This window comes from Sinocyclocheilus grahami, unplaced genomic scaffold (assembly GCF_001515645.1).
Source record: "Sinocyclocheilus grahami isolate Dianchi unplaced genomic scaffold, SAMN03320097.WGS_v1.1 scaffold534.1, whole genome shotgun sequence".
Lineage (NCBI taxonomy): Eukaryota > Metazoa > Chordata > Actinopteri > Cypriniformes > Cyprinidae > Sinocyclocheilus > Sinocyclocheilus grahami.
The window spans coordinates 919,705-932,940 of record NW_015505713.1 but is presented as its reverse complement, the minus strand read 5'-3'; the positions used below and the strand labels follow the sequence as shown (position 1 = coordinate 932,940).

Here is a 13,236-nt window from a genome sequence, read left to right as displayed (position 1 = left end):
GCTTAAGAGACATCTTTCAAAAATCTTAGTTATTCCAAACTTTTGTTTAGGTTAAAGGATGCAGCTATACATAAGAAAATTCAAAGGCTTCATGGTAAAATGCAATAAATAGTTGAGAAAGTAAAAAGCAGTGCAATACTAAAAATGTTTCATCTATATACATAGACCATCTTGAAAACCTCCTTTTGATCCTCGTTTAACACGTAACCATTACCCTTAGAACACACACAAAAAAAATACTCATGTTCAAGTTTCAGACTGATATCTCTCGGAGTTGTTCAGAACCGGTTTTTGAATAAATTCCTAACAAAGCTCTGACTCTATCAGACGATACAGGAGTGTGGGAAAAATGGCATCTCTGTTCATCAGCTGAGATTCCTCTGTTCTGTTTTAACCTTCTGGCTCCTCAAGATGTCGTGGGAGGCATGGTGACTGACGTCCACGGGACAAGACGGGACCCATGGAGGGGGACAGGCTCCTCACCGCGACCCCACCCAGAGGCACCAATGACGGGGAGATGCTGCGGTATCCCACCCCGCTACGGAAGTTCAGCTCCTGGGTGGGCAGCAGAGGCTTCAAGATGCTCACCAGGCAGAAAGCAGAGCCGCTTTTGGGAATGAAGTTCACCTTGTTTCTGTCTGGGCAGAGATAAGGAGGAATCGCTTGGAGAGGCCTTGGCCTGGAACAGAAGATGGAAAGACCAGTTCATGGCTCTTTCGTGAAGATGAGCATCTTTTATACTGATAAAAATATGAATGTTCCTGGCAGTTAAATCCCTCACAATTCTTTTTTATGTGAGGAAACCTTTATTACAAAATAACTAAGTCTTGCTATTTTCCACGCATGAGATACAAACGAGTGTACCATCACTTTTTTTAAAGTCCAAGGGCCCACCTCAGCAGTACTTTTATAATTAAAAAATATATATGTTTTACACAAATTACTTTTCAATCACTTCAATCACTTTTCAATTCTGTTACCAAAGTTATTTTGTATGAAAGCCCATTTTGGCCAAATAAGAAAAAAAAAAATCTTGCTTTGCTTTGATAAATCATAATTATGACATATTAAGACAAAATTCTGACAAAATTTTAAATTGAGATAAAAAAGTCAATGGTGACCGAAAGTTTCAACTTTTAATGTCATAATTTAGACTTTTTGTGGCATATAACTGACTATGACTAGCCTCATAATTATGACTAAGATGTTGTCATAATTGATTTTATCTCATAATGTCTAATTTGTCATAATTTTGACTTTTATTCCTCATATTTATGACTTACTATGTTATAATTTTGACTTTTAATGTCATAGTTATGATTTACCAAAGCAAGGCGAGAATGGGCTTCCATAATTTTTGGGAAAAATGATCAAACAAATATTTGTCTTTAATTTATAGGTTTTGTTTTTATCAAACTACAAATATTTGATTCCAAAGTAGCTAGTCCGTAATTGCTGTAATTACAGCTTCATTTGGGCTGAATCTACAACCCTGTTACCTAATTTTCTTAGCTATAATTTATTTCTAAATGTATTTTATTTGAATTTATTTCATATCTATCATTATTTCATATATTTCGTATTCTGTTTATTTATTTATTTACAAAATAACAAAATCACAGACCTTTTTTAAACAGTATTCAAACAAATATTTTGCTAACACGGTTGAAAAAAAAAATGCAATACATAAACATAAAACATTAAATAGCTCATAACATTTTGGACAAATGACATTTTCTAAATGTATAGCTGCTTCAACTGACTCTGTGTTGAAATTGAAAAAAAAACACTTAGTTTCAAACCCTATTTTATACTTTATTCATAGGTAAAAGACACCAACATACAGACCAAATGTCTACAAAGCGGTTTACTCACTGGTTTTCTTCAAAAGCTTTAACTCTCTCGCAGCCCTCCGGAGGCTCACGTTTGAACATATAGCTGTTGTTGGGCTTTGGAGATGAAGCATATTTGGGCAGAGGAGACCAAGGTCCTAGGTCTAAGACAGGAAAAAGGAATATTTAGGATTCATATAGTTTGATGTTAGGTTATTGTGATGACGATGGTGATGCTGGGTGTGCTTCTGACCTCTTTCTTTGCTCTCGTTGTGCGTGTCATCGAGCGGGCTGTTTCCGACCGTGTCGTTGAGGATGCTGAGGTACGACGGTGAGACAGAGTCAGCCCGGCTGCTGCTGTTGCTACGGTTACTGCCGAGGCCGCCGTTGGAGGGCGTCTGTGTGTCAATACTGCGTATGCTGCTGCTGCGCTGGGGGAGGGGCGGGGGCGCGCGGTGCCCATCAGGAACGTCCTGTGGCTAAAACACATATGCACATTTGCTTCATTAGGATGCGTAGGACAAAAGCAATTCTTGTTAATTGGATTCCACCAAACATCACATTAGTATTGATTGTGCGCCGATAAGCTTTATTATAGTCCCTATCCACCTTTTTCCTAATGAGGATCTTGTGTTTTAAATTAGGGGAGGCACTTTTGGTTTGGAGAAGTACTGTTCAAAAAGACTGAAACAAATAATTGCAAATCATAATCATAATCCTTATCCATCAGTTTGACTGAATGAACTGTACGATTTCCTTTAGATGTCAGGAGAATAATGTAAGCTTGATATTTTAATGTGACATGTGATTATGCTGTATACAATATGAAAAAAGCAACACATGCTGCACATTTGCAGTCTGTTCTCCTTGATTAGATTTATGATATATCTCATGAATAATTCACTGGTATGCATGCACCAAAAAAATCTCGTATTTCTCCCCGAACCATTACATTTCTTTCCAGTTTTGTTTAATCTCTTTTTAACAGTGTTTACCTGAAAAAACAGGTAAACTCAATGTTCCAGATAATAAACATGTTTGATTAAGGCAACATGCTAGGTAATACTAATTTGTTATTTTATTTTATTTTTTTAAATGTCCTTTTAATGATCAGTGGTTGAAGAGTTAGTAGAATAATGTCACCTTGATATGAATAAAAAAATCAACTAAATTACAACTGCAACAAGAACATTTGCAGAAAGGACATTCTTCGTGCTCTGAAAGCATAAAATAAGATTTGAAAAGTTAAAAAGTGGTAATTACTTTAAACAATATATTCACAGTTTGTGAAAGTTAAAATATGAAATAGAATCACAAAATGTTAAAACTATTTGTTAAATACAGTTTTATTTATCATATGTTCTCATGTCTATTGTGTTTTTGTAAAGTCATAATTTTGTTAGAATACAGTTTCGATACAGTTTGCGATTTGCAGTCATTACTATTTACTATTTTTCATAATGTGAGTTTTGGAGAACTGTATTAAAACTATTAAAAGCATCATAATTATTAACCATAATTATAGTATAGGGAACCCACCCACGATAACACAATGAAAATTGATATATTTTGATAAATGTCTCTGGTTTCTTACTTGTAGTTGCTGAAAAAAAAAAGTTGTTGAGATGCACTCACTACTATGATCTCATCTCTCTCCACAGTGTCCCGGATAATGATGCGTTCAATCTCCTGGTTGAGCCCCTCTATGCTGTTCCGAAATCTGGGAGGTGTGGACTTAGAGATGGGGATGGGAATCAGGATGGTTTTAGGCATCTGAGACTGAGAGTGAAAAAGAGGAAAGGGTACAATGCTTCTTCAGAAATGTGTGTATGGGTCCACAAACATTCCTGCTGTAGGGGAAACCAGCCTTCTGTGTAATCCTGTTAGAACGACTCCCACACACGCTAAGCCCACACATACACAATCTCTACAGTCTCTCCACTGCCAAAAATCAAACATTCTGCCAGGCTAAGCTCCATCATTATACACAAACCACCGACTACAGAGAGCATTACCATTGAGAGCCCGTTACTGCTGAGCTTGAGGGTGCTTATTTTGAGTATAGTGTGATGTAAGTGCTCTTTCTAAATATTTTCTCCATGCTCTTATGATTTTAGCCATTTATGGTTATGGATAGCCAAAATGTTGCCTTTTTTTCTTTCTCTGTGTGTTGCATTTCTCAGAAACAAGTATGAGTCCTCTTGGCTTTTGAGGTGTATTGACAAAACCTCTCCTATCTTCAAAACACAAAGGAATATTCCAGGTTTGGTATGAATTAAGCTTAATCTATGGAAATTGTGGCATACAAAAACTAGTTTCCGCGTCTTCCTTCTTTAAAAAAAAGCAAAAATCTGGATTACAGTGAAGCAAATGGAAGTGAATGGAGCCCATCTGTAAATGCTGAAATACTTGCTTCCATTATTTAGTAGTATAGCCACAATATGTGCATTGTGCATGTTTTTTTCATTCCACTGCACTACTTTTCCATTGTTTTTCTATGTAAACATGCACAAAATAGACCATTACACTCGTATCTTGTTTCTTTTGCACAATCTTGCGCATGACATGGTGTTCTCAAAACGCTGTTTCAAGTTCAAATAAGTTCAACTTTAAAAAAAAAACGTTTGTGTTTTTCACCATTCACTGCCTGTATCTTGCATTTTTCAAAGCAAAAACTCAATCTGTGTAAATGGCCCCTTACATGATTTTAATGTGGAAAAATTGCTCTCTGACCTTTTGTATGTTTTTTTTTTAATTGTATAATTTTGCCTACACCCCTAAAAACGTTCAACCCTATAAGGATTTCACCTTAGTGAAATTTAACTGAAAATTCACTTGCAAAAAGGACCATTGTCCACTTTTAATAGTGTAGATCTGTTGGTCAATGCAGCAAATTTGCGTGAAAAGTCTGAACCTGATGTGAAATCTGTTCCAGCCTCATGTGAAATTTTCGATCATGCAGATTCCTAAATGACTGAATTTCGCAAAATTTCCTTGAGCAATGGTTAATGTGAGTACTTATAATTAATTGTAAGTACCTCACCATATCCTCAACCCTTAAGTCTAAATTATTGTTGTGGTAGTCAACATTAGATGACAAATGCTAATGATTGAGCTTAACTTGTACTAAACCTGAAATATTCCTTCAAGTAAACAATAAAATGTCTTCTACTAAGGGTGCTTATTTTCATGCTAGGTGGCTGTATACTGCTGAGGTGTCATGTATAATTAATTGCACAAATGTTATAAAAATGCACACGTATTGAAATACAATGTGTTGACTTATGAATCCAAAGGCTGTGCTGGTGAAGGCAGGCTGCAAGAGGACACTGTCTTTGTAATCTACTCTAAAACCAGCTACTGTCCTTTGGGACAATCCTGTCCCCCAGTCTCCGAGAGGCCAGAGAAACCACAAAATTGGGACAGATATGCAGGAAAGTGGGGCGCTATTAAATTCTCCAGATGTTTGGCCTACTTCTATTCTGCAGCGTGTACTAGCCCAGGTTATGGAGGTACTATTAATGATGTACATTCACACACAAGCACAAATGGTGGCTGCTGGAATGCGATGAAGCCCACCTGTGATTGGATGATGGCATGGTTGCCATTAAAGGGGGATTTGCGGTCTTTGTCCCGGCGATGGCGGCTGCTGCGTTTGCTCCGCTGGAGCTGTTGTCGCAATTTTGCAATCTAAAAGAAGTCAAAACAGAGATGATGAATAGCATAGTACATAAAAAAGAGGAGGGTGGATCAGCACATGTTATAATAGCTCTAGATGTCTCACCTCTTTCAGCTGGTCAGTGCTGCCGCAGGAAGCCGATCGCTTATGAGAGCCTCTCCTCCGCTCATCTACCCAGGCCTTAGGGGTCTGACAAGGAAAAGAGAGAGAGAATGAGCGAAGAACAGAGATTGGACCAAACAATTCAAGCATTGACTGATTCATTCATAAATCGGCACAAGGAAGGGGAAGATTATTCAGTCTTTTTTTCCACAGAAAGCTATCGTATGGCTTCAAGAACATTTGATTCACATGCTTCTTCTTCATCTTTTTTTCAGCATAACAACCACAATAACTATAAACTTTCACAGTAACTTATAATCTTTTTTTTTTTTTAAATTGCATTTTTGCATGCTAAGAAAAATTATGAAACAACCTTTTTGCACCCTATAACTCATGGACAAAAAGAAAATATACCAGGGTGCTTGTGTGTAAAAAACCTTATGCTTGTGTGTAATATACATTTGAGCTCATTGTTTCATTATATATTTGGTATACTATTATATATTTAATTATAATTTAAAATAATCCATAATATATAAATAATATATAAAACATGCTTCTTGCCTATATATTTTACTAAATAATATTAAAATTGGTAAATTACAGGTACTCTAAAGGCAGTGTATTTATCAGCCTTGAGACAAACAAAATGATCCCTGTTTTTTCACAAATGTTAAGAAGATGATAGGCCTACTGTCAGAGGCGGACAGTAGTGAAGTATTTTTACTTTACTCAAGTAAATTAAAAAAGTATCTGTAGTTTATCAGAATGTTTTTCTTTGTAAACCTTTCTTTCACTACAGTCCAAAGCATAATATCATACTCTTTACTGCTCTAAATTTCATAAATGAAAGTTGTTGTTTGTTTTATCTTTAATACTTAAGAACAATAACAATGTAGCACTTTCTTGTTCTCAAGTAAATCTTTGAATTACTTTTACTTGATTTCTAATAAAATTAAGTATTCAATGATATTTCATATGAAACGTAGTGCAGTAACAAGTACAATATTATGCTTTGGAATGTTGTGAAGTAAAGTTTTCTAAAGAAAAACACTCTGATAAAGTACAGACACTTGAAAAGTACTTTTAAAGCAGAGTAAAAATACTTCACTACTGTCCGCCTCTGCCTATTGTTTATTAGAGCTGCAAAACGATTAATCGCATTCAAAATAAAAGTTTATGTTTACACACTATATGTGTGTGTACTGTGCATATTTATTATTATGTATATATAAATACACACACATACATGTATATATTAAGGAAAATACTGTATGTTAGATTTATATATAAATATTTATATTTATATATAATATTAATTATATACAAGTATAAATATATATACACACATAGTATGTAAATATAAACATTTATTTTGAATGCGATTAATCGCAATTAATCGTTTTGCAGTAGTGTGTGTGTGTGTATACTGTATATATATATATTTCTCTCTCTTCTTATGGTATAATTTTGATCATTTAGTGTATGTAAGTGTTACATACATACATAGCATTTAAACGGCATAAATGTCTCACCTGGGTGGCCTTGTCCCTCATTTAGAGGGTGTGGTGGGCGGAGCTCCCGTGCCGCTGCCAGGTCCTTGATAGGCCAGAACTTACAGGTGAGTTGAAGGGAGGAGGATCCCTTATTGTTTCAGCTGGAGGAAGGGCTTTCGAAATGACCAGGGACTAAGGTAAAAAGAGACAAAAAAGAAGTATATTTTATATATAGACCCATAAACATTAATATATACTGTATGTATATATCAATATTTTAGGTAATTTTAAAATCTTTTTTTATTCTGCACAGCAAAAACTGCTGACCAGCTGACCCAGCTTTTACCCCCCTCTCCTGCAATAAAACAATCATTATCTCTTGGCCTCTATCCATTATCTCTTAATCCATCATGTGTGGCTCCATTTTGTTTTAACCTCTGTTCCCCATTTATATTCTACATTCTCCGCAATCGTATTATTCTTCACTACACACATCTTTTTCTCCCTTTGTCTGTTCCTACCATGTATAAACCAACAAAAACACAAGATCACTGAGGTCACTTTGTAAAATTCACCACATCTGTGTCCTGGTTTGACGTTCTGTAAGATTGTTATGCATTCATGTAAAACATTGCAAGACAGCCTACAGTCAGCTGAAGGCTGAGCGATTGTAATGGTTGTTGTTTAAAACGTAATGTTGTTTACCCACATAGTGCCCCCTAAAGCCTGTTTTTAGCCATGGTGTTTGCCATGGCAACCGATTTAGATAAGGTGTAATGTTAATGCAATGCAGAACACGCTGCAAGACCAAATTAATTAAATGTATTAATGAAATTAAATCTTTGGTGAAATAATTCGCCATTCAAATAAAACATCCAAACCATTATATACATATAACATAAAATTGCTGCATCAACGAAACAAATAATTTTGCATACATGTCAAAACTCTATTTAGGCGTTTAGAATAGTTTTTGCCGATGGATTATTAAATGATCGCAGCAGACGCAGAGTCGCATCAGCGTGAAATCTGCAGCACCGCGCCCCGCGCTCAGCAACAACGAAAACAAGACGATGAACCGCATGCATCTCGGTTTGTGCCAATGCTTTATAGATTACACTGGTCACATTATTCATAATCTACAATAGTTTCATGGATTAAATTATTCGGCGTGCAAAAACAGCATCCACCATAGAACAATAACATGCAATGCATTGATAAACGAGCGCACGGTGTTTCATATACGCACCTTTGACTGATGAGACAATAACCGCACACGGCGCGTTCATGGTTTGCGATAAAAAGAAAAACACAACGGTGTGATATGGATCCAGCGTTCAGAAGGTCGTCGGAAAGCAGGTTGGCTGTCGGTGTTGCTGGGTCAGAGAAACAGATTGAGGATGCGCAGCGCCGTTGCTATGGGCGTTGCTGCGCTGCGGGTGGTCGATGGGCTGTCGCTGCGTAAAGGTGATGCTGGGGCTGTAATATCGAAGCGAGTGAATTCATGAATTGGTCCTCATCAGCTGAAGGATAATAGGCTCGAAATTCTCTGGTTTATGCGGTTGCAGACATGTCTTTTGGGGAGGGGCGGTAAGGGCCCCCCTCAGACTCAGAGGACAGCTGGCGTTGAGTTAGACTACGTTACTGTTGCTGAGGCGCGTGGTGCTGTTTTCCTCCGTGCTGCTGATGTCTGCTCCAGAGACGGGCGCTATCACGCTATAAACATATCAAGTCACAGGTACAATACACAACGTAGGCTATATTCAGTAACGCATAGATGTATGTAGTCCTATTCGTAATGTAATCGTTTTTACAATTGATAACAAATGTAAGAAAATTCACCAGAAAATAGAAGCATACTATTATTCTATTGAAAATGTGAAATTATGCACACAAGAGCAAAATATATAGTTACATATGCAGGTAGGCCTATATATTTGTTTTTTTGCACACTCAGTACAACTGAGAACAGTCATATAATATTTGGTATTTTAATTATATTAATAATATAATTATAATATTTAAATCAAATCAAATCAAATAAATATGATATAATAAAATAAAAAATGTCTATAATATTTTAATAGTATATATTATGTAATATTACAATATAATTAAAAAGATGCTCTGTTCAAATGTGGATGAATGGCTACACATAGATGTGTGCACACACTGTCAGAGCTGTGTGCGATCACTACCATCCTGCTTTTGTGGGGGTGGGTAGGGGTGTTAAATATTTATTTATTTATATATTTATTTATGTTTAGTTTTTTCCCCCCATAGGTTTTTAACATTCTAAAAGCTCTTTATTTCAAAGATACTACAAGCTAGTCAGTGTATTCAGTAGGTGTAATGTATTGTAAGTTGCTTCAGAGGTATTGCAAGTATTACGTACAACAATAAAACAGTGCATTGACATAAAAAAGGAAATTTACTTTTGGTACTTAAGTACTTTTAAAAGCAAGTACTTCGGTACTTTTACTTAAGTAAAAATCTGTCTTTACAACTTTTACTTGTAATGGAGTAATATTTAACCAGCGGTATCTGTACTTTCACTCAAGTAATGGAGTTGAGTACTTTGTCCACCTATATATATATATATATACACACACACACACACACACACAAAGTGTTTTATGTTCCAGTCATCCTATATATATATATATAAACAGGTAAAACAAACATGTTTCTTGTCTATAATATAATTGTTTATTTTTAACTAAATGATATTTCAATTATAATTTATATAAATAAGATATTTGTGAATTATAAATGGCTAAAAACACATCTCTTCTATATCTTCAATTGACCCTCTAACTCTAGCACTCTCTATTCTAACTCTATTTGATATATTTGTTTTTTTATTATTTATTAAAAAAAAAAAAAACACTTGACCCTCACTTGCACTTTCTATTTTATTTCTATCTTACTTGTTTTCTTTTTATTTATTATAAAAAAATGCCCCTCCAACACTAGCTATTCGTTTGACTTGTTTTCTTTTTATATTTAAAAAAGACACTCTAACACTAATGTTCCCTATTTTCTTTTCTCTCTATTCTATATACTTTATTTTTATTTATTATATAAAAAACCCTTGCATACTGCATTAGGCTAACTGAGACTTGTCACAGCACTTACATATTATTGCTCTTTTGTTGATTTTGATTGCTTCTACTGTCCTAATTTGTAAGTCGCTTTGGATAAAAGTGTCTGCTAAATGACTAAATGTAATGTACATGTAAATTATACTATATTATATTATATATATATAAACTGGTTGTCTAGGTCATTTTAAAACAAGAATTTACAGCTCAGTAAAAAAACAATTACAGCTCTCCTCTTAAGGGCAGTGTTTATTTGTCAGCCTTTATATTTTCCTGTGTCTTCCTGAGGTGTCATTCTCTCAGTCTGCCGCATGAGGGCGCCTCGCCTCTTTTCTCTTATAAATCGGCCCCCACATCGAACAAACGGATCCCGGAGACAATCTGAAGACGAGGCGTTTCCAGTCGCTGTCTGGTCTGCTGTTCCTTCCTGGCCGTCTTCTGTTGCCGTTCCCCTTGTTTGGAGTACGGACGAAAAACGCAAAACGTACAGTTCCCCAGCTCAATGAATCATGGAAACAGAGAAAATTCCTGAAGCGAAGATCAAAAGATAACGAACGCGAGGAATATGACGACAAATGGACATTTTAATAGTCGGGAGTCACGCAACGGATGTTACCCTGTACCACAAACTGTGTTTCCATCGAGGAGACTTGCGCTCTCGGGATGTCCCATATAACTGCGCTAAACTCTGATTAGGCAAATGTATGGGGCGCCTGCTTTGGAACAAAGGGGGAAACAAAGTTTGATGTGATTTGTTAATTTGGTTTGTTACAACCGACACAGACTCTCAGTAGACAGATTAAGCTGTCATCAGCTGGTAACATTTGATGCTTCCTGCTGGAGGGGGGGTAAAAAAGCAATGCAAAGGTTAATGCAAGATATTTAAGATAGTTTTTTTTCTATTTCATTGCCATTCTAAAAGGAACAACTTGCTTTTGCTGCTGTTTTGAAAAAAATGTGTGATGCTGGACACTCTAAAGCACTAATATTCTTGCATGACTGCAGTCTGAAGCCTAGACAGCTGTACAAGTAACAGAATAAATCAGAATATATTGTCTTCGAAGAGGAGGAGAAAAGAAAAGAAAAGAAAAAACATGGCAGTCGAAGCCCGAATAACAATTCTTCACATTGGACTGATTGCCATGGTGGTTCTTCTGGGTCCTGTGGCTGGTAAGTAATAGTTAACCGATAGTAGCAATAGAAAGAATGGCAGTAAATATCATAGAATTACAGTAAAATTGCTGTTCCACACCCTAGTTTCCATATCCCTCCATGTCCTCTCAAAGTGAAGGCGTAATTAATTGTACACTGTGTGTGTGTGTTTGTGTCCTGCCAGTTTTGTGGTGAATTTACTGCCACCCACATCCATCAGGAACTCTTAATTTCCTGAGTGAGTGTGTGTGTGTGTGTGTTTGTGTATTTGTGGATAAGTAACAAAGCGAGTAGGTGTGTGTGAGTCAAGAGATCTGCACTTTTTTGTGTCCTCGTCTGTGTGGATGTATATATATAAACAATTGTGCCTTTGTATCTGTGTTTATACGTCCATTTAAATATATATATATCTCTCTTTTATGTTTGTGTGTGTATGTGTGTGTGTGTGTGTGTGTGTGCTCTTTCTGGCACTGAGCTGAGCTGCAGAGCTACTGAGCTTCACACAGATAAGATAAGAGCTGACCCTGCTCATGGTTCATGTAGGGAGAATAAAGGCTAAACACTGATTAGCTGTTAAGACAAGCATGAAACTTAATTTCTCATCTTGCGGTTTGATGCTTAAATAGGCACATTATGGCTTGCAGATGGGCCTTCTCCACAGTTAACCCTGCAGTCTGACCATCCGGACTTTAACCAGAGCCAAATATCTGCTCAGACAGATATCTGAGGACAGTACACCACTCAAGAACCTTAAAAGCTTGCTTATGTCCACTTCAGATTCACGCCAGCCTCAGATTTGTAGTTACTATGGTGCCATTAAAGTAGTGTTGTTATTGGTTGTAGAGCAGTATCAAACTCAGTCAGTCAGTCAAAGTGTTTTTACAACCAGTATGTAGGACAATTTTATTTTTGCTACAGTGACACAATGATAGCTTGATTATTAGACTTCAATTATATGAATAGAGCTGTTATCATTAGCTAAAACGATTAAAGAATGTTTTTGGGTGCCGCCGATAGCTTCGTGGGCAGCACACTGACCTACACTGTAAAAAAAAAATCAGTAAAATTTACGGTAAAAAAAACGGCAGCTGTGGTTGCCGGAATTTTACCGTAAAAAATACGGTAGCAACGTTTTAGATTTTACGGTTTTAACTTAAATTTACAGTTAAATACCGTAATTTCATTAACTGATATAATGTTAATATACCAACCTATTGAAGTACTGAAATCTGTTTTGAACCTTTGTAATACACTGATAACCACTAAATACAGGTGGTGATGAGAAAGTCACACGATGAAGCAAAACCCATCACAAGCAGCTTTTAAATAATAACATATATAGAAGGTGCACAGTGTCATTCACACAAACACCAAACACCATCATGGTAACACACATGAAACTGAAATCATGCAATAAACATTCATTTAACAACATTAGGTGTAACACACAACTCTATTATACAAAACTGATAAGAAAAAACTAATAAGAAACAGTTATTTCAACAAAAAAAACATCAAACTTGAAATGTAACGCGGGGAATTCTGAGAATGGAAATTTACGGTTATTCACTGTAAATTATACGGTCTTTATCACTTCCAAAATTAATGTCCAATACATGTAATGTCCAATACAGTTTTTCACTGTATATAGTAGGGAAATTTACCGTTAACCATTTAACAGGATTTTACTGTAGCATTTTTACAGTCTTTTACCGTTAAATTCACGGTCATTTTTTACAGTGTATAACACTGTTGCTCTTTAGGTGTCCCGAGTTCAAGTCCCAGCTTGTGGAGTTTTCCTGACCCTGTCCCCCCTCACTTTCTTCCACTTTGCTTCCTGTCAACTAACTGTCCTATCATAACAAAGCCCC

At 36.1% G+C, this 13,236-nt stretch overlaps 2 protein-coding genes across 3 annotated transcripts in view; one reads left to right on the top strand and one right to left on the bottom strand.

Annotated features, from left to right (window-relative positions):
- On the bottom strand, nt 1-8,730 carry LOC107555413 (protein FAM117B-like). The gene is made up of 8 exons (XM_016238191.1): nt 8,359-8,730; nt 7,149-7,301; nt 5,617-5,700; nt 5,412-5,522; nt 3,468-3,611; nt 2,086-2,311; nt 1,876-1,996; nt 1-679 (listed from the first exon to the last, which is right to left on the bottom strand). Exons 2-8 carry the CDS (start codon nt 7,167-7,169, stop codon nt 391-393), a joined length of 996 nt encoding a protein of 331 aa, XP_016093677.1. The 5' UTR covers nt 7,170-7,301; nt 8,359-8,730; the 3' UTR covers nt 1-390.
- A 1,862-nt stretch (nt 8,731-10,592) lies between these two features.
- The window catches only part of LOC107555441 (bone morphogenetic protein receptor type-2-like), a 22,573-nt gene continuing 19,929 nt past the window's right edge, over nt 10,593-13,236 (top strand). For both annotated transcript variants that reach the window (XM_016238248.1, XM_016238247.1), the window contains exon 1: nt 10,593-11,383. In XM_016238248.1, the coding sequence (XP_016093734.1) occupies nt 11,308-11,383 (76 nt within the window). In that variant the 5' untranslated portion in view covers nt 10,593-11,307. The remainder of the gene's footprint in view (nt 11,384-13,236) is intronic.